General features: G+C 42.4%; 1 protein-coding gene across 1 annotated transcript in view; it reads right to left on the bottom strand.

Annotated features, from left to right (window-relative positions):
* The window catches only part of LOC135556428 (leucine-rich repeat-containing protein 7-like), a 149,020-nt gene that overhangs the window by 2,406 nt on the left and 124,167 nt on the right, over nucleotides 1–22,447 (bottom strand). The window contains exons 21-26 of the mRNA XM_064989633.1: nucleotides 20,639–22,424; nucleotides 19,014–19,166; nucleotides 17,807–17,926; nucleotides 2,701–2,973; nucleotides 2,015–2,107; nucleotides 696–770 (exon numbers count right to left, since the gene is read on the bottom strand). Of these exons, the coding sequence (XP_064845705.1) occupies nucleotides 696–770; nucleotides 2,015–2,107; nucleotides 2,701–2,973; nucleotides 17,807–17,926; nucleotides 19,014–19,166; nucleotides 20,639–22,424 (2,500 nt within the window). The remainder of the gene's footprint in view (nucleotides 1–695; nucleotides 771–2,014; nucleotides 2,108–2,700; nucleotides 2,974–17,806; nucleotides 17,927–19,013; nucleotides 19,167–20,638; nucleotides 22,425–22,447) is intronic.

Genomic DNA, 22,447 nt, shown 5'->3' with positions numbered 1-22,447 from the left:
CATATCACAGTCATAGTGAGTACATTTTTCCTCAATAAAGTAGCCATTAGCCAAGTCAGAGCTAGTAACTACTGACTCGCTACCGTGCTACACTTTTCTATTATCAAGACATCTGCTGGTTAGTCTTCACTTGTTAGGACAGCTCATGAGGTCTCCAAAATATCTTGCGACGAGGTGGGACTCTTATGAAAGAGGCTTCATGCATAGCTTGTATTTTTACTCATAAGAGTAGGAGTAAAATGTCTCTATTCTCAGCACAACCAATTTTCTACTCTTAGACGCTTTGTGGATACGGGCCAGGTTGTACTTTGACCTTCACTAGTATTTCAGAAACAAGCCAATTCATCCAGCACATTACATTGCTGGTTACTAATTAGTTTTCAGGCATCTAAAACATCACATTAGGAATCTTATCATATCAGTAAAGTTACTTATATGTGATCCACTTAGATTAAATCTGTTTCCATTGGCCTTTATTAGGAAACAATAACCACTCTTCCTTTTGTCTGACTTAGGGACAAGTAAAGCATGTTGGAGGTTTGACAGAGGTCAAAACAGAGGACCATGCTCACTTGGTAGACACACGTATATCCAGCACAAAATGCCACATGCAAAGCCTCTACAGGCAATGTGGAGGAGGGAGGATGCGCTCAGAGGACAACGATGATCGATGCGGTGATGAAGAACACGGTTACCTTCAGTATTTTGTCCCCAGGCTGTAGCAGGTTGGAGGCCGGTCCATCAGGCTGTACCCTAGTAACAAAGATACCCTATAAGTCAAAAGTGATATCAGATTAGGAACCACATGGTGAAGATGGTTTAGAATCTGTGCCTTTCAAACTGGTTGTTTGTTGCTTTTGTTTGTATTTTCCTCTAACTCAAGATTTGTCCGTTATTTTGATTGACATGCTGTTGCAAACATTAACTTGATAGGTTTTACTAGTCTGTAAAAAGCAGACAACTATCATAAGGATTTTTCACAAGAAAAAAAAATGGAAGTCTATGTGTGCTGTTGGTTAAATTCAAGAACTAGGTGTACTTACATGGCATTTACATCTACCTTTAATGAAAAATTTTAACAGTACTAAAAGAGTTACTTAAAAAAAAAATCAATATTTCCAAAAATATGGACACGGGGGGAGGGGGATGTTTTTTCCATTGTATGTTTCCAAAAAATGTCTAGTCAAGGCAGAGATTATAAGTATACCAATCTTTGCATGCGTTTAAACTATATAATACTATATGAAGAGCCTCAATCAACACAGTTAAACCTCACTTGAACCCGAATTACGTTACTATCATCTAATGACTCAGGTATTATTACAGCAGGGACTCCTTGAGGCATCACGGGAAAGCAGGCCCTCAGAAGATATCCTCAGCAATCAGCATGCACCACCTTTCAGTGGGGTGTTAAGATGGGAGATGATATGCACACAAAATATACAACACATTCAATGGCTATAACAATTTTTTACACAACATTGAATCTGAGTTAAATTCCTATGGCTTACAAGACCTTCCCCATACCAATCTAATGTCAATGAGAAGAAACTAGACTTTGATATTTTAAAACAAATAATAAGAGAAAATGTTGCCAGTGGCAACAACATAACTGATTTCAGAAAATTCTAAATGGAAATCTATAAACATTTTTCTCACTGGCTCTTTTCTTTGCTGTTACATGGCAACAAGACATTATTGAACTATTTGACATTTGCCAACCTTATGACTGACTACATTACAAATCATTGCCGCAAAAGTGTTGCCTTTTCTTGATTCTTGCTCATCATTGGCATATAATAGAATGGCTCAAAGTTAACCAAGTCAACTGCAGCACCCCATACAGCAATGCAGCAGCACCTGTTACCATGGAAACTCTGAAGTGAAACATACAGTGATGTGCAGTGGTTATTGAAACACCTTAAGGAATAAGAGAAAAATGGAACATGTTCCTATGGCACAGACTGCACAGAATCAGATGCACACAGAGAACATTTAGTTGCTTTAATCTTACCATGTCAGAAGGCTTGAAAGGGTTCCCTTGGCCACTGATTCCCCCTGAGATGCTGAACCCTAAACCTGGATTCTTCTCTATCCGCACACAGAACTGCCAAAAGACACAAAAACAACATCATGCCAATAATAGACATTTGGTATTGTATAACTGTGCAATTATATGGTGCAAAATCTCTCCTCTCTATATACCGCTAGCCATAATATAGGCCTCTCAGAGATCTGTTGGTGACAGATTGAGAGAAAGGGAGAGAGCAGGAGAAAGAGAGTGAAAAGATGATTGAAATGGAGGGGGTGAGCGAGAGAAACACAGACAGACAAAAACAGAGAAAGAAAGAGAAACACTGAGACAATCAAAGAGACATATATATAGAGAGAGAGAGAGAGAGAGAGAGAGAGAGAGAGAGAGAGAGAGAGAGAGAGAGAGAGAGAGAGAGAGAGAGGAGAAACACCGAGGCAATCAAAGAGAAATAGAAAGAGAGAGAAACAGAGACGATCAAAGAGACATATAGAGAGAGAAAGAGAGAGAGAGAGAGAGAGAGAGAGAGAGAGAGAGAGAGAGAGAGAGAGAGAGAGAGAGAGAGAGAAAAACAACAAGACAATCAAAGAGACAGAGAGAGAAAGAGAGAGAGAAAGAGAAACACAGAGACAATCAAAGAGACAGAGAGAGAAAGAGTAATGGCCAACCTGCTCCTGGAAGTCGTCCATGCTCTTCTGGCCTTTGGTCTGGATGAGGCAGCGTGCACTCTGGGGACGGGTGGTGGTGGCCATGGGCAGGGGAGACTGGTACTGTTGGATGGAGATCTTGTTGATGGCACCCTCATACTGCTGGTCCCGCACTGAGCGGTGTGGGGGTGTGGCCGATGTGGATGTCACGATCATGGTCTGTGATTGTTGGGGGTGGTGGTGGTGGCCGCCTGCCTGTGGGTAATTCAACCCGTTAGGCAAAGAGTCAGGAAGCTGCAAAGATGCAAACGTCACGTCTTACAAAATGGCAGAAAACATACAGATGAGGTGCAGCATGCTTCTTCAAACCTGAATTACCACAGAAACGTTCCTTCAAATCCTGTCGTCAAATCAAATTTTATTTGTCACATGCCCTGAATTTTACAGTTCATATGAGGAAATCAGTCAATTGCCATCAATACAATGCAATTGTGTTTGTTGTCCATAGCTTACGCCTGCCCATACCATAACCCCACTGCCACCATGGATCACTCTGTTCACAAAGTTGACATTATAAAACCACTCGCCCTCACAACGTCTGATGTTGTGAGACCGGTTAGATGTACTGCCAAATTCTCTAAAAGGAAGTTGGGAGGCGGCTTATGGTGGAGAAATTAACATTCAATTCTCTGGCAACAGATCTGGTGAACATTCCTGCAGTCAGCATGCCAATTGCACACTACCTCAAAACTTGAACATCTGTGGCAAAGTGTTGTTTTAGAGGACCTTTTATTGTCCCCAGCACAAGGGGCACCTGTGTAATGGTCATGCTGTTTCATCACCTTCTTGATATGCCACACCTGTCAGGTAGATGGATTATCTTGGTAAATGAGAAATGCTCATCAACAGGGATGTAAACAAATTTGTGCACACAATTTGAGAGAAATAAGCTTTTTGTGAATATGTAACACATATGGGATCTTTTATTTCAGCTGATGAAACATGTGACCAACACTTTACATGTTGCATTTATATTTTTGTTCAGTGTATGTAATAAAACAGGACACACAACCCACAGTTTTCTCTGTGCATTAATAATTCAGAGGAAGTCCCTGGTCTACCCTTATCATTATTCTTGCACTGATGGTTAGAATGTGACCACAATGAAATGACTAAGACACTGACAAACAGAGGTTGCCATGGAGACCAAGCAAGAATAGAGCTCTGCTGAAATGAATTATGGCGCTTAGGCATTCCACAAGAGGAATAAAATAAAATAGACAAGAATGAAGCTACACAGTACCAGATCAATGTGAAGAGGTATGAGGTATTTGAGGTAGAAATCTACATGAAGGCCATAGATTTTAAAGCAGATTGAAGACCCTGGTCTAACTTTTTCATTATTCTTGCACTGATGGTTAGAATGTGACCACAGTGAAGTGACTAAGACACTGACAAACAGAGGTTGCCATGGAGACCAAACAAGAATAGAGCGCTGCTGGAATGAATTATGGAGCTTAGAAAATGCTCCTGACATTTAAAAACATTGACATACTGTAGCAATCACGTAAGTGATAATGATCGAGAAGCCGGTGTTTGGAGGATATATTGGCACGGGGACTGTGCCAATATATCCTCCAAACACCGGCTTCGTTCTTTCTACATACTGTATGTTCAAGTTGATGGAGCGTGCAATTGGCATGCTCACTGCAGGAATGTTCACCAGAGCTAATGTTAATCAATGTTAATTTCTCTACCATAAGCCGCCTCCAAAGTCTTTTTAGAGAATTTGCATGACCAACATATTCAAATAATGATTGACATATTTTCATTAAAAATGTTATTTTGATGAATTTATTCATACTATTTCATCCTTCCACAAGATATAGTCCCGACATAAATCTAGGGTTGCTACCTAAGCCGGCTGGTCGTTCATTCTATCGGTTCGGTTGCTAGAGGCGTGACCCAGTCTTTCTGTTCTGTATCTATGGCCGCAATGTTCCACTGGAATGCTACCTGGCAACTTTCTTATCTCTTGCTTGCCAACTATGACTAACTTACAGTCACGTCAAAAGTGCAGCCAGAATATCAGCAAAGTAGCTGCATTTGCATTTGTTTAAGCAGTTTTCTAGTGACATTTATTTGGATACATCCATAACAATGAGCTAATGACTCTTGATTTTGCCTGGCATATAAAAAGCACTCACTCATCAGGACACTGTTGTTTCAGAGGAGCTAGCCAACAACACAGCTAACACAATCACTTCAAACTGAAACTGGAAAAACTACAAACTAGCTGCATTTCGGTTTTTATACCTTTTAAAAAATAAATGTCTTTGTGTATATATATATACATCAATAAAAATGATGCCAGCTGAATCATATGATTTCGACTGGCTGAGAAATGCTGCCTTCCTGTTTGTCTCATCCTGACACGTTCATTTATATGGGACAGCTGGAGATCGAATTTCAAAACTGAAACAATGTTGCAAATGTCGGAAAGACAGACAAGGTTTATACAAATCTCTGCTGTTGAAAGCTAAATGTTAGTGTAAAAGAAATGTGAGATAATGTCTAGATGTTTTTATAGTGGAGATCAAGTTTATAAATTGCCTGGCTGGGCTGATGACACAGTGGATTGCGCAGTCCGGTGGAACAGAGTAAATAAGAATTTTAACGTCATAGATTTAGGCGGTGGTGACTTGTGGAATGGACACTGGCTGGAATGCGGTTTTAACCAATCAGCATTCAGGATTAGACCCACCCGTTGTATAAAAGTAAATAAATGAGCCCATTTAAAAATAAATAAAAAAAGGTGGAGGAACCTTAAGAAGTACAAAGGGGACAAGACCGGGAATCATGACGCATATGGTTTTACAAGTGCCTTCAGAATGTAATCACACAGACTTTTTCAACATTTTGTTGTGTAACAAAGTGGGATTTAAAAGGATTTAATTTACATTTTTTGACAAGGTCCTACACAAAATTGTTGTCAATTAATGGAAAATAAAACACTAATATATCTTGATTCCATAAGTATTCAACCCCCTGAGTCAATAAATATTGTCTTATTTCACTATAGAGCCCCCAGCCCTGCTCAATATGCCTTAGATAGCCCTGGAGTCCCCCCCCCACACACACACACACACACACACATGCGGTGACCTCACCTGGCTTAACCTGTTAAATCTATGGGGGCGCTATTTCATTTTTGGATAAAAAGACGTGCCCATTTTAAGCGCAATATTTTGTCACAAAAAGATGCTCGACTATGCATATAATTGATAGCTTTGGAAAGAAAACACTCTGACGTTTCCAGAACTGCAAAGATATTGTCTGTGAGTGCCCCAGAACAGAAGCTACAGGCAAAACCAAGATGAAACTGCAACCAGGAAATGAGCAGGATTTTTGAGGCTCTGTTTTTCAATGTCTCCTTATATGGCTGTGAATGCGACAGGAATGAGCCTGCCCTATCTATCGTTTCCCCAAGGTGTCTGCAGCATTGTGACATATTTGTAGGCATATCATTGGAAGATTGACCATAAGAGACTACATTTGCCAGGTGTCCGCCCGGTGTCCTCCGTCGAAATTGGTGCGTCATGTTCAACTGCACGTCTTTTTCCAAGCGATTCACCGGAGAAAGGAGACTACCACGAACGATATATCAATGAAGAGATATGTGAAAAACACATTGAGGATTGATTCTAAACAGCGTTTGCTTTGTTTCAGTCGATATTATGGAGTTCATTTGAAAAACAGTTCGCCATTTTGATGACTGAATTTTCGTTGTTTTTTTTGGTACCCAAACGTGATGTACAAAACGGAGCGATTTCTCCTACACAAAGAATCTTTCAGGAAAAACTGAACATTTGCTATGTAACTGAGTCTCCTCATTGAAAACATCCGAAGTTCTTCAAAGGTAAATTATTTTATTTGAAACCTTTTCTGGTTTTTGTGCAAATGTTGCCTGCTAAATGCTACGCTAGCTATCACAAATGCTTGTTTTGCTATGGTTCAAAAGCATATTTTGAAAATCTGAGATGACAGTGTTGTTAAGAAAAGGCTAAGCTTGAGAGCTAGCACATTCATTTCATTTCATTTACGATTTTCATAAATAGTTAACGTTACGTTATGCTAATGAGCTTGAGGCTATAACTGGATACAGGTTTTCTTCATAGCCAAGCGTGAACAAAACAGAGCGATTTGTCCTACACAAATAATATTTTTTTGAAAAACTGAACATTTATCTAACTGAGAGTATCCTCATTGAAAACATCTGAAGTTCTTCAAAGGTAAATGATTTTATTTGAATGATTTTCTTGTTTTTGTGAAAATGTTGCTGGCTGAATTCTAGGCTTATAGCTATGCTAGCTATCAACACTCTTACACAAATGCTTGTTTAGCTATGGTTGAAAAGCATATTTTGAAAATCTGAGATGACAGCGTTGTTAACAAAAGTCTAAGCTTGAGAGCAAATATATTTATTTCATTTCATTTGCGATTTTCATGAATAGTTAACGTTGCATTATGCTAATGAGCTTGAGGCTGTAAATAGAATCCCGGATGCGGGATTGCTCGTCGCAAGAAGTTAACTGGTGCCTCTAGAGACAAAACCTCTCTCATCGTCACTCATTGCCTAGCTTTAGCTCCACTGTATTCACATCATACCATACTCTTGCCTGTACATTATGCCTTGGATCTATTCTTCCACGCCCAGAAATCTGTTCCTTTTATTGTCTGTTCCGAACGCACTAGACGACCAGTTCTTATAGCCTTTAGCCGCACCCTGATCCTACTCCTCTGCTCCTCTGGTGATGTAGAGGTTAATCCAGGCCCTGCAGCCCCCAACACCACTCCCATTCCCCAGGCGCTAACATTTGATGACGTCTGTAACCGTAAAAGCCTTGGTTTCATGCATGTTAACCTCTCTAGGGTATGTTGGCCAGGCTAGCGGCCCACCTGGCCAACATCCAGTGAGTTTGCAGAACGACAAATTCAAATACAACATTTTTAAAATTCAGAAAAGATACAACTATTTTACATAGATTTAAAGATAAACTTCTTGTGAATCCAACCACGGTGTCAGATTTAAAAAATGCTTTACGGCAAAAGCATACATTATGATTATTTGAGAACATAGCCAAGCAGACAAATCAATACAAACAGTAACCAGCCAAGTAGAAGAGTTACACAAGTCAGAAATAGAGATAAAATTAATCACTTACCTTTGATGATCTTTATAGGGTTGCACTCAGAAGACATTCATTTATTCAATAAATGTTCCTTTTGTTCATAAAGTCTCTCTTTATATCCAAAAACCTCAGTTTTGTTTGCATGTTTTCTTCAGTAATCCACAGGCTCAAACGCAGTCACAACAGGCAGGCAAAAGAATTCAAATTGTATCCGTAAAGTTCATAGAAACATGTCAAACGATGTTAATATTCAACCCTCAGGTTGTTTTTAGCGTAAATAGTCGATAACATTTCAACCGGACAATAACGTCATCAATATAAAAGGTAAACAAGAAAGGCACTCTCTCGGTATTCTCAGAATACAAATCTGAAACAATTTCTAAAGACTGTTGACATCTAGTGGAAGGCATAGGAACTGCAATTTGAGTCCTAAGTCAATGGATACTGTAATGGCATTGAATAGAAAACTACAACAACAACAAAAAATCCTACTACCTGAATGGATTTTTCTCAGGTTTTCGCCTGCCAAATCAGTTATGTTATACTCACAGACACTATTTTAACAGTTTTGGAAACGTTCAAGTGTTTTATATCCTATCTTCTGGGCCTGAGTAGAAGGCAGTTTAATTTGGGAACGCTTTTAATCCAAAATTCCAAATGCTGCCCCCTACCCTAGAGAAGTTAACATCAGAAGCCTCCTCCCTAAGTTTGTTTTATTCACTACTTTAGCACTCTCCACCAACCCTGATGTCCTAGCCGTGTCTGAATCCTGGTTTAGGAAGGCCACCAAAAATCCTGAAATTTCCATCCCCAACTACAACATTTTCTGACAAGATAGAACTGCCAAAGGGGGCGGAGTTGCAATCTACTTCAGAGATAGATAGTAATACAGAACTCTGCAGGCTAAGTCTATACCCAAACAATTTGAGCTTCTACTTTTAAAAATTCACCTTCCCAGAAACAAGTCTCTCACCATTACCTCTTGTTACAGTTCCCCCTCAGCCCCCAGCAGTAACCTGGACAGCATATGTGAATAGATTGCCCTCCATTTACCTTCAGAGTTCGTACTGCTAAGTGACCTAAACTGGGATATGCTTAACACCCCGGCCGTCCTACAATCTAAGCTAGTCGCCCTCAATCTCATTCAAATGATCAAGGATGGCGTAGCATCTTTCCAAGATGGCGTAGCAGTCAGACGTCTTTGTCCTGTCGTGTCCCTTGTATATATTGTCTTACATATTTTCTTCGCATATCTTTTAAATATTTTGCTAAACCTCAACATCTAAATATTCTCCTGCAACCCGCCTCACCCAATGTGGCGTGGATCTGCTTTTTTTTCTAAAGTATTTATATTTACTTCGGATCTGGAATCCCTCAACTGAAGCTAGCCAGCGAACTACCAGCTATCAGTCAGCAAACCATTGCCAGCGGCCATCAGCTAACCTTCAGCTCGGAAAGCTCTCGCCAGTTTGAACAACGTGACTCTAACCAGAGCATAACGGACCTATTATTTTTTATCCCCGGATCCTGAACATTTTCATCTGGATCTTCACAACGAGCTAACCGTAATCCCGGATGACTACTCCTGGCTAGCGTTCCCATCCTGGAGCAAGCACCATTTAGCTTGAAGCTAGCCCCGCCAGTGCTCCTGTGCTACCACGAAGCATACTCCTGGGCTACAATATCCAGACCCCTTCTACAGCCGGTACGGGGCATGGAACCCTGCAGATCCCCTACGACTGGAATACCGACATAATCTGCCCGAGGACTCCAACAGGCCCCTCAGGCGCAACGCCCGCTGAAGGCCCATTCTGCTAACCAGCTAGGCCTGCTAGCTACCTAGAGCTACTTGGAACCCTACTAATTTCATGACTGGTCTATCGACATCACCGCACGAAGAGGCAAAAACAGACTTACCCCCATCTCGACGTCCCCCAAAGGCTAACTTTCTAGCCCCTGCTATCTGCTTGCTTGCTAACCCGGTCTGCTAACTGCCAGCCCCTGCTAACTGCTTGCTTACTAACCCGGCCTGTACACTATGCCTTGAATCTATGCTATCGTGCCCAGAAACCTGCTCCATTTACTTTCTGTTCCGAACGTGCTAGACGGCCAGTTCGTATAGCCTTTCACCGCACCCTTATCCTACTTCTCCTCTGTTCCTCTGGTGATGTGGAGGTTAAACCAGGTCCTGCCGTGCCTACCTCCCCTCCCACCCCCCAGGTGCTCTCATTTGTTGACTTCTGTAACTGTAAAAGCCTTGGTTTCATGCATGTTAACATTAGAAGCCTCATCACAAAGTTTGTTTTACTCACTGCTTTAGCACACTCTGCCAACCCAGATGTCTTAGCCATGTCTGAATCCTGGCTTAGGAAAACAACCAAAAACCATGAAATCTCCATCACTATCTGTAATGTTTTCAGTCAAGATAGTACTGCCAAAGGGGGCGGTGTTGCAATCTACTGCAAAGATAGATAGCAATACAGAACTCTGCAGGCTAAGTCTGTACCCAAACAATTTGAGCTTCTACTTCTAAAAATTCACCTTTCCAGAAACAAGTCTCTCACTGTTGCCGCTTGCTATAGACCTCCCTCTGCCCCCAGCTGTGCTCTCGATACCATATGTGAATTGATTGCCCCCCATCTATCGTCTGAGCTCGTGCTAATAGGTGACCTAAACTGGGACATGCTTAACACCCCGGCCATCCTTCAATCTAAGCTTGATGCCCTCAATCTCACACAAATTATCAATGAACCCACCAGGTACAACCCCAAATCAGTAAACACGGGCACACTCATAGATGTCATCCTAACTAACTCACACTCCTAATACACCTCTGCTGTTTTCAATCAAGATCTCTGCGATCACTGCCTCATTGCCCGCATCCGTAATGGGTCTGCGACCAAACGATCACCCCTCATCACTGTCAAACGCTTCCTGAAACACTTCTGCGAGCAGGCCTTTCTTTTCGACCTGGCAAGGGTATCCTGGAATGACATTGACCTCATCCCGTCAGTAGATGATGCCTGGCTATTCTTTCAAGTGCCTTCCTCAACATCTTAAATAAGCATGCCCCTCTCAAAAAATGTAGAACTAGGAATAGATATAGTCCTTGGTTCACTCCAGACCTGTCTGCCCTTGACCAGCACAAAAACATCCTGAGGCGTTCTGCATTAGCATCGAATAGCCCCTGTGATATGCAACCTTTCAGGGAAGTTAGGAACAAATATACACAGGCAGTTAGAAAAGCTAAGGCTAGCTTTTTCAAACAGAAATTTGCATCCTGTAGTACTAACTCAAAATAGTTCTTGGACACTGTAAAGACCATGGAGAATAAGAGCACCTCCTCCCAGCTTCCCACTGCTCTGAGGCTAGGAAACACTGTCACCCCCGATAAATCCACTATAATTGAGAATTTCAATAAGCATTTCTCTACGGCTGGCCATGCTTTCCACATGGCTACCCCTACCCCGGTCAACTGCCCGGCACCCTCCACACCAACCCGCCAACGCCCCCACCATTTCTCCTTTACCCAAATCCAGATAGCTGATGTTCTGAAAGAGCTGCAAAATCTGGACCCCTACAAATCAGCCGGGCTAGACAATCTGGACCCTCTCTTTCTAAAATGATCTGCCGAAATTGTTGCAACCCCTATTACTAGCCTGTTCAACCTCTCTTTCGTATCGTCTGAGATTCCCAAAGATTCCTTCAAAGGGGGTGACACTCTAGACCCAAACTGCTACAGACCAATATCTATCCTACCCTGTCATTCTAAGGTCTTCGAAAGCCAAGTTACCCATCCCGGATCCGGGAGAATTGTCATCAACTGACACTAATTAGCATAATACAACAGAAAACAATATTACTAGAAAATATTCATGACTTCACAAGTGAAATATAGTGAAACACAGCTTAGCCTTTTGTTAATCACCCTGTCATCTCAGATTTTGAAATGATTCGTTACAGCCAAAGCAAGACAAGCATTTGTGTAAGTTTATCGATAGCCTAGCATAGCATTATGTCCAGCTAGCAGCAGGCAACTTGGTCACGAAAATCAGAAAAGCAATCAAATTAAATCGTTTACCTTTGATGAGCTTCGGATGTTTTCACTCACGAGACTCCCAGTTAGACAGCAAATGTTCATTTTGTTCCATAAAGATTATTTTTATAGCCGAAATACCTCAGTTTGTTCTTCACGTTTGGTTGAGAAATCCACCGGAAACTGCGGTCACGACAACGCCGAAAAATATTCCAAATTAGATCCATAATATCGACAGAAACATGGCAAACGTGTTTTTAATAATCAATCCTCAAGGTGTTTTTCAAATATCTATTTGATAATATATCAACTGGGACAGTTGGCTTCTTAGTAGGAGCGAGAGAAACAATGGCCGCATTTGTCTATTACGCACAAATCACTCTGAGAGCCACCAGCTGACCACTGACGCAATGTTGTCGCTCACGCTCATTTTTCAAAATAAAAGCCTGAAACTATGTCTTGCGACACCAGACACATTAGGGAAGCCATAGAAAAAGGAATCTGGTTGATATCCCTTTCACTGCTCAATAGGGACGCATAGGAACGCAGAGGTTTCTAAATAAGATTCACTTCCTGATTGGAATTTTCCTCAGGCTTTCGCCTTCGATATCAGTTCTGTTATACTCACAGACAATATTTTTACGGTTTTGGAAACTTTAGAGTGTTTTCTATCCTAAGCTGTCAATTATATGCATATTATATTATCTGGTCCTGAAAAATATCCTGTTTACTTTGGGAATGTTATTTTTACAAAAATTAAAATAGTGCCCCCTAGTTTCAAGAGGAACCTGTTGGTGGTAGGAGGGCACAAGGAGTTCCCTGAAGGTAACACACCCTCCCATTCAGCTGATAAAAATACTCTTTAGAAACATTTAACTTTCAGACATTAACAAGTCCAATACAGCAAATGAAAGATAAACATCTTGTTAATCTACCCACCGTTTACGATTTTTTAAAATGTTTTACAGCGAAAACACAACATATATTTATGTTAGATGACCACCAACTTCAAAAACACACAGAGCGATATTTCACAGTCACAAAAGCATAAATTGTCACACTGAGTGATCTGAGTGGGCATTCTATGTTGGATGTCTTGTTTGTCTATTTCTATGTCTGGCCTGATATGGTTCTCAATCAGGGGCAGGTGTTAGTCATTGTCTCTGATTGGGAACCATATTTAGGTAGCCTGGGTTTCACTGTGTGTTTGTGGGTGATTGTTCCTGTCTCTGTGTTTTCACCAGATAGGACTGTTTATGTTTTCACACATTTATTGTTTTGTTAGTTATTTCATGTCGAGTTCCTTTATTAAAGAACATGAATAACCACCACGCTGCATTTTGGTCCGCTTCTCCTTCACCAGAGGAAAACCCTTACATAAATATAGATAAAATGAATCACTAACCTTTGATTATCTCCATCAGATGACACTCATAGGACATCATGTTATACATGTATTGTTTGTTTTGTTCGATAATGTGCATATGTATATATATAAAAAAATCTCAGTTTACATTAACGCGTTACGTGCAGAAATGTTTTGATTCCAAAACATCCGGTGATTTTGCAGAAATAAACATTGATAAAAGATGCAAGTGTTATTCACAGAATTAAAGATAAATTTATCCTCTATGCAACCGCTGTGCCAGATTTGAAAAAAAAACTTTACAGAAAAAGAATAATCTGAGAACGGCGCTCAGAACCCAAAGAAATAGTGGCGTCAACAGAAGCTACAAAAAAAACTATAAATATTCACTTACCTTCTTCATCAGAAGGCAGTTCCAGGAATCCCAGTTCGACATCAAATGACTGATTTGTTCCATAAAGTTCCAAAAAGCCCATCATTTAGCCACTTGTTATTAGCTTGTTCAGCCCAGCATTCAATCCTCAAAAAGCATGAGCAATTCCTCCAGACAAAAACTCAAAAAGTTCCGCTACAGGTCGTAGAAACAAGTCAAATGTTGTATGCAATCCATATTTAGGATGTTTTAAACATTAATCAGCAATAAGGTTCCAACCGGAGAATTTCATTGTCTGAAGAAAAGCATAGGAACGCAAGAACACTCTCTCGTGACCGCGTGTAATGAGCCCGAGGCTTTCTGCCAGACCACTCACTCAAAGAGCTATTATGAGCCCCACCTTTTTAGTAGAATCATACAACCAGAATCTAAAGACGGTGACATCTTGTGGAAGCCCTAGGAAGTGCATTCTCATCCATATCTAAGGTTGACATCCAATGGCACTGTTTTCTAAATTGAGTTCTCACTTCCTGTTTGGATTTCTTCTCAGGTTTTTGTCTGCCATATGAGTTATGTTATACTCACAGACATAATTCAAACTCTGAAACTTCAGAGTGTTTTCTATCCACCAGTAATAATAACATGCATATATTCCCATCTGGGAAAGAGTAGGAGGCCGATTCATCCAAAAGTAAAAATACTGCCCCCTAGCCTCAACAGGTTTTAAGCATCTCCAATCCAAAATTAAATCTAGAATCGTCTTCCTATATCGCAACAAAGCATCCTTCACTCATGCTGCCAAACATACCCTCGTAAAACTGACCATCCTACCGATCCTCGACATCGGTGATGTCATCTATAAAATAGCCTCAAACACTCTACTCAACAAACTGGATGCAGTCTATCACAGTGCCATCCATTTTGTCACCAAAGCCCCATACACTACCCACCATTGCGACCTGTACGCTCTCGTTGGTTGGCCCTCACTTCATACTCGTCACCAAACCCACTGGCTACAGGTTATCTACAGGTTATCTACAAGTCTCTGCTAGGTAAAGCCCCTCCTTATCTCAGCTCACTGGTCACCATAGCAGCACCCACTCGTAGCACGTGCTCCAGTAGGTATATTTCACCGGTCATCCCCAAAGCCAAAACTTTGGCCGCCTTTGTCCGCCTTTCCTTCCAGTTCTCTGCTTCCAATGACTGGAACGAATTGCAAAAAAAATCACTGAAGCTGAAGACTTATATCTCCCTCTCTAACTTTAAGCATCAGCTGTCAGAGCAGCTTCCCGGTCACTGTATATGTACACAGCCAATCTGTAAATAGCACACCCAACTACCTCATCCCCATATTGTTATTTATCTTTTTGCTCCCCAGTATCTCTACTTGCACATCATCATCTGCACATACATCACTCCAGTGTTAATGCTAATTTGTAATTATTTCGCCTCTATTGCCTAACCTCCCTAATCTTCTACATTTGCACACACTGTACATTTTCAATGGTGTTATTGACTGTACATTTGTTTATGTGTAACTCTGTGTTGTTGTTTTTGTCGCACTGCTTTGCTTTATCTTGGCCAGGTCGCAGTTGTAAATTAGAACTTGTTCTCAACTGCCCTACCTGGTCAAATAAAGGTTAAATAATTTTTTTAAAAACCTGCTAGAATCACCTTTGGTAGCTATTACAGCTGTGAGTCTTTCTAGGTAAGTCTCTCAGAGCTTTGCACACCTGGATTGTACAATATTTGCCCATTATCAAATGCTTTATTCTTTCCTGCTCTGTCAAGTTTGTTGTTGATCATTGTTAGACAGCCATTTTCAAGTGTTGCCATAGATTTTCAAGCCGATGTAATTAAAAACTGTAACTAGGCAACTCCGGAACATTCAATGATGTCTTGGTAAACAACTCCCGTGTATATTTGGCCTTGTGTTTTAGGTTATTGTCCTCTGGAAAAGTGAATTTATCTCCCAGTGTCTGTTGGAAAGCACAATGAACCAAGTTTTCCTCTCGGATTTAGCATGTGCTTAGCTCTATTTCATTTATTTTTATCCCAAAAAACTCCCTAGTCCTTGCCAATGACAAGCATACAGTACCTAAAACATAATGCAGCAACCACCATGCTTCAAAATATGAGGAGTGGTACTCAGTGATGTGTTGTGTTGGATTTTCCCCAAACATAACGCTTTGTTTTTGTTGTTGTTTATTCTGTACAGGCTATTCACTCTGTCATTTGTTAAGATTGTGGAGTAACTACAATGTTGTTGACTACAATGTTGTTGATCCATCCTCAGCTATCTCCTATCACAACTATTAAACATTGTAACTGTTTAAATCACCACCGGCATTCCTGAGCTGTTTCCTTCCTCTCCGGCAACTGAGTTAGGAAGAGCACCTGTATCTTTGCAGTGACTGGGTGTATTGATTCACCATCCAAAGTGTAATTATAACTTCACCATGCTCAAAGGGATGTTCAATGTCAGCTGGTTTTATTTTTGCCCTACTACAAATGGGTGCCCTTCTTTGCGAACCATTGGAAAACGTCCCTGGTCTTTGTGGTTAAATCTGTGCTTAAAATTCACTGCTCGACCAAGGCGACCTTACCAGTGATTGACTTGGACTGAAAAGGTGTCGTTACTCATGTTGGTTGCCAGTACAGTTTATATATAGGTGAAGGAGCACCACAATACCTTTGAGCTAATATTTTATAGATCAAGCGGTAGAACATTTGAGGGGCCGGTATTCAGCTCCGGTGAGCTCATGCCCAAGTCAAGCACTGGACCATACAGACAATTCTATGTCTGGGGTATAGAAATGGGGTACTCATTTAAACACTATTACTACACACCGAGTGAGTCCATGCAGTCTATTATGTGAATTGTTCAGCACATTATTACTCCTGAACTTATTTAGGCTTGCCAATTCCACTTTGACATAATAGGGTATTGTCTGTAGATCAGTGATACAAAATCTGAAATGCAGGCTGTAACAACAAAATGTGGAAAAAGTCAAGGGGTGTAAATACTTTCTGAAGGCACTGTAGGTGCTTCTCATGTCACCCTTGTTCAAAAAACAATGAATGTGTGGGGGTGGATTGGGATTTGACATTAAATGTACCGATATGTCATAAATATACACTGAACAAAAATCCCAGACATTTTCCATCTGCACAAAAAGCTTATTTTAATAAGATTTTGTGCACAGATTTGTTTATATCCATGTTTGTGAGCATATCTTCTTCGCCAAGACAATCCATCCACCTGACAGGTGTGGCATATCAAGAATCAGATGAAACAGCATGAGCATTACACAGGTGCACCTTGTGCTGGGGACAACACAAGGCCACAGATGTCTTAAGTTTTGATGGTGCATGCAATTGGCATGCTGACTGCAGGAATGTACACGAGAGCTGTTGCCAGAGAATTGAATGTTCATTTATCTACCATAAGCTGCATCCAATGTTGTTTTATAGAATTTGTTAGTACGTCCAAACGGCCTCATATAACTGTGTAACCATCCAGCTTCTTCACCTGTGTGATCGTCTGAGGCGGGGTGGGGGTGCTGATGAGTATTTATGTCTGTAATAAAGCCCTTTTGTGGGGAAAACTCAGTCTGATTGGTTGGGCTTGGCTCCGCAGTGGGTGGGTCTGCCATGGCTGCACCCCAGCCCAGTCATGTGAAACCCTTAGGTCATTAGTGTCTAATTGACTAATTTCTATACACCCATATATATGGGTTTCGCCGGTGTAGGCCGTCATTTTAAATAAGAATGTGTTCTTAACTGACTTGTCTAGTTAAATAAAGGTTAAACACAACACTCCCCTATGGGACTCCCAATCACAGCCGGTTGTGATACAGCCTGGATTCGAACCAAGGTGTCTGTAGTGATGTCTCTAGCACTGAGATTCAGTGCCTTTAGACCACTGTGCCACTTGGGAGCCCAAAACTTGGGAGCCCCAAACTTCAAATCTTTGAAACGGTTGCATGTTGCGTTTATATTTTTGTTCAATATATGAATGAGCTACCAGCCCAATGTTTCATTCAGCAAGCTGGGTGATAATGAGTACTATGTTATCAGCATAGTTCAGATGCAAACTAACAATGACATTAGAACACTCAGGCCTCCCACCCAATCCTTTGCCGGTGTAAAGCACCAACCTTTTTCATGATGTTTTCTGGGGGCACGTCTCTCCTGCCCAGTGAGTAGGGGGCCCACTGAGTAGTGGGAGAGACCACCTCCTGGCCGTTGTCCAATATATTGCTCTGTTGAGAGGGGGTCTGGAGAGAGAACAGGGTAAAGGAACACAGTTCAGAGTATCATCACTGCTATGGGGGTAACCTGTATATGCTTCCAACATGACTACAGTTTTTGCAGAGATAAAGGTGAATCAACTTGTTGTATTGATTATAACGTTATAGTCATTGATAATAATAATACTTTCGGAGGAGTATTGCAGCTAGTAATCCAGCATTCTTGGATCAATATCATGACCTTAACTTCTTTATAAGTTTAAAGTCCTATACGTATGAATATATCAGTTGAGTTGTTTGCCTCCTGTCATTTTGTCCACTTGCAATACCTATTTGATAAGAATAGACTGTCTGACAGGTTTAGAGAGATTTTGGCAGGCAAAGTACAAGTTGACTTACATGCACTAAAATACCTATACGGGAAAGATAAGCAAGCGAGAAACTCTGATAAAATCTCTGTTTCATTACAACGTGCTTGTCTGTGACCTTAAATGCATTGTCTATAAACTAGGCCAAATTGCATTGAGGCTACTGAGTGACACAGGGTACAATAATAGCCTTACACATTAATACTAACATAGAGGAGTACTGCTGTAACCCATAGAGCAGACACCGTAGCTGACACACATGCAACACACTGCTTTAATATTTCAGACAACAGATAAAAGACAGCGCTTGGCTTGAAGTTGAAATGGGAGGGATTCTTAAGGCTTCTTTCACACCAACACAGCCCAAATTGTATACTACTTATCTTCACTGTATGCATTTTATGCTGATACTGTGATACATGAGTCTCGGGTCTAGGCTCGTTTTTTAATGCTGGTATCATTTCTGGGCTCAAGTTTCATCCTTCAAGATTAGAATGTACAATAATTGGAATACAAAGTGGACTATATTAAAAAAAGATATACAGGCATAGCATTTCAATGTAATAACATTCTCCATTGTAAGGAAAATGCAGCTTTTGGTAATATTGTGATGCTTATGATGAAAGATATTTTTAAGCTTTTATCCTGACAAAATAGTAAATATGCAGTACACTCCCTGTATCAAAAGAATGTGAAAGGGTTGATCTGCACTGAGACTGTTTCTGTGTTTTCTGGTTCATACTCACATTGGGTAGATGTAGCCACTGTGTTGTTTGGTTTTCATGCTTATTCATGTTATTGTAAAAGTTTATTGTCATGCTTCTGCTGGCATGCGGTGCAGCATAGCCTCCAGAGCACAGCATGCCGAAGTTTACTGTGTTGTGCTTAAGGACAGCGCTCTGATTGGAGGGAAACAATCACTTGACATGAGTAAATGGGTGAGCCACTGGGTTAACGGGATTGCACCAAGACACATTGCGTAGCTGCAACAGATAAAGTGAGCTTGACAAACAGAACAACAACAGAACAGAGTTACTACAGTAGGCTACCAGCACAAACACATTAAAACACACTCATGGATACAGTACTACTACGTATTTCATAAAAGCAACAGTATGTACTTTTCTTTAAGAGATGTTTAGGACTGAAGTACTTGCCTATATTATCAAGGGCCGGTTTCCCGGACACAGATTAAGCCTAGTTCTGGAGTGCTTTCTAGTTCAGAACTAGGTTTAATCAGTGTTAACTAGGTTTAATCAGTGTCACCATCATAATTCAGAGTCCACAGATGCAGATAGTCCGGCGTACAATTGCGACACAGCTATATGGCTCCGAGTCTACCGTCCGCAGCCCAAATGCGCACCTGCCCAAAATTCCCAACCAACGCGGCTCCACGAATGCATCCTCCATTTCAATGAGGATTTGAAAGTATGAAAGCCATTGTTCCAATATTATAGAACACTGCTGTGCGTACGCATACACATTTTGGTCTCAGACAGACCCTTTAGGGCAGGGATCATCAGCTAGATTTTTTTCTTGAGTAGATGGTCAGAGGGCCGGAACAGTATTACAAATCATTTGATGAAGGGCAGGAGACATGTAAGTTCAGGGATTTTTAAGCCTGGAGACAAATTAGACATGGATTGTGTATGTGTGCCATTCAGAGGGTAAATGGGCAGGACAAAAGACTTAAGAGATTTTGAACTGGGTATGGTAGTAGTTGCCAAGCTCACCAGTCTATGTCAAGAACTGCAATGCTGCTGGGCTGTGGTGTTGCAACTCAATATAAGGAAGGTATTCCTAATGTTTGGTATACTCAGTGTATATCTCTCTATTATGCGTGAGAATACTTTGGAACAGATATCCAACATTAAAATCACTTGGAGCTGATTTGCTGGTGTTTTTACAGTGTTTCATTTCCAACAATAAAACACTAGAAAAAACATTTTTTTTGTTTGTTTGTTTGATGCTCAGAAAACTTTTTGGGGAAAATAAAATCCCCCGCGGGCCACCAGTTGGGGGACCCTGCTTGAGGAAAACCGACCCAAACAGTAGTAGTACAGACAGATATACTTGTCTTGTTAAAGTATGATTTCATACTAACAGTAATAGAAAGAAAATAAAAGTTCAGAGAAAGGAGGTAAAGTGTTTGTGTAATTTATACATATAGTGAAACACAAAATGAGACTGGTGCCACAACTGGAGAACATAACTAAGCAGTGGACTGAACACATGTCAATACTGGCGGTCATGCAGTCAGGTGGCGTGTGTGTCAAGACAACAGAAGGCCACATGTAGATGGTGTGCAATCGTGTAATAAACTGGAGGCAACGGTGTATTCCCAAAGTGAAAAAGAAGTTGTCAGACTTACCCGGTCTAATCGTTTGGCCTCTATATGTCTAAGCAGCTGTTGCCTCCAGTCTACTGGCATCTTAGAGGACATATCGTCAGGCTTATACTGCAGCTGCATGGTGCGCATTTTCATCTCATCAGGGCTCTTTATATTCTCAGTGCAAGTGCTCAGATTATAATCTGGGGGCATCTTCTCCAACAAGGCAGCCATGGTGGGTCTGGCAGACACAGGCCTGGCCTGGGACGCCCCGAACGTCTCCGTGCTGTAACTCCTGGCCGACAGAGGCCGCCGCTGTGTCAGGCTCTTAGTGGGGTAGCCCATGATGGGCTTCTTAGGCTCCTGGTAGGAGGAGTAGTCTTCCTCGTATCTGCCGTTCCTCTTGTTGTACTGTTGGTCCTGCTGGGCCATGCTGGCCAGACTGTTCTGGTGCTCCAACATGCCTTTGAAATGCTGCCGGCCATAGTGGTCCGACTTCTGCTGCATCTCCTGGGCCTCCTGAACCCTGCGGAACAGGGCCAGCTCTGTGGAGCTGACCAGGGAGTCGGCCCGCCTCAGGAACCCAGGCCGGGAGCGCTGACTGGGGATGGGGAAAGGTTGCAGCTGCTGGGGCGGCTGGTTATCCTCGTTGACTGAGGGCTGAGAGTAGGAGAACATCTGGTCCATTGGAGGGTAACCCCGGTAGCCCCTGGGGCTCACCAGCTCCTTGGGCAGGGTCTTCCCCGGATGGTTGACATACTCAGGGGTGTTGGGGAAGGGTGGAGGGGCCCTCCTCTCCTGCTGCTGATTCCTCAAATCCATAGCCCCCTGAGGGTTGAAGCTCTGGTCGAAGTGGTAGACCTTCTTGGGGATGGAAGGCTTCTGCTGCTGGCTATTAGTTCCGTAGGCATCATCATCGTCCAGCATGGGGGCAGACTGGCTCCGGGACATGCTCTGCTCCATGGGGCCGGGCATGTCTGGACGGTCAACACTCCCCTGATTCTCTATGCTGGAGCTGTAGGTGGCCACGGGAATACTGTACACATTGTAGGAGCCCATGTCTATCTCATCAATGCTCTGGGACTTCTTGAACTTAGCCTTCACCTCCTTCATCATGGGAGAGAGGCGCTCAGAGCTCTTGCTCATGACCATGGCCCCAGAGCTTGGTCTAGTGGGCTTGGATTGGACATGTTGGTACATGTTGGCCTGCTGGCTGCTGCGCCCCTGCCCAGAGTTCCTGGAGTCTAGGTAACCCCACGTTCCTGTGGAGGGGAACGCGCCCGGCAGCTCTCCATGGTGCATCTCCTGCTCAAAGTCGTTGCGGTCAGGATTGGGGCTGTTGCCTGGGGAGCTCAGCTTTGAGGGGAAAGCCGTGCGGTCCTCGAAGGGACTGGGCGTCCTCGTCCAGTTCTGCCACGGGTTGGGAGGGGGAGGCTGAGATACTTCAGTTTCGGGTGTGTTGCGGACATTATGGAATTGGTGGGAGGGGTGTTGGTGAGGGGCATCCTGCAGCTCCAAGGGGATGCCCACGATGCGCTCCTGCCTCATGAGGGGCCGGCGGCCCCCATGGGAGGTGGAGGCGCTGCAGGACTTGGAGCCCAGCATGGGGTTACCACTGCTGCTACCACTGGGAGTCTCCAGAGGAGCCTCTTCAGACACGAAGCCTGTGTTGTCATAGTGGGAGGAGTCATTCCACTGGTCAAAGGTGTCGCTGAGGGGGCGCCGCTCGCTGCGCTGCTGTAGTGTGCTGGAGGGAGGGGTCTCTCTGGGGTCTCTCTGACTCAGTAGGGGCTTGGTCTCGATCGGCTTGGGGAACTGCTGGGCCAGCCTGCAGAAAGAGAGTGGGCACAG

The sequence above is a fragment of the Oncorhynchus masou genome, chromosome 15 (genome assembly GCF_036934945.1).
Source record: "Oncorhynchus masou masou isolate Uvic2021 chromosome 15, UVic_Omas_1.1, whole genome shotgun sequence".
Taxonomy (NCBI): Eukaryota; Metazoa; Chordata; class Actinopteri; order Salmoniformes; family Salmonidae; genus Oncorhynchus; species Oncorhynchus masou.
Note: the sequence above shows the minus strand (reverse complement) of the source record. Positions and strands in the feature narration are given on the sequence as shown.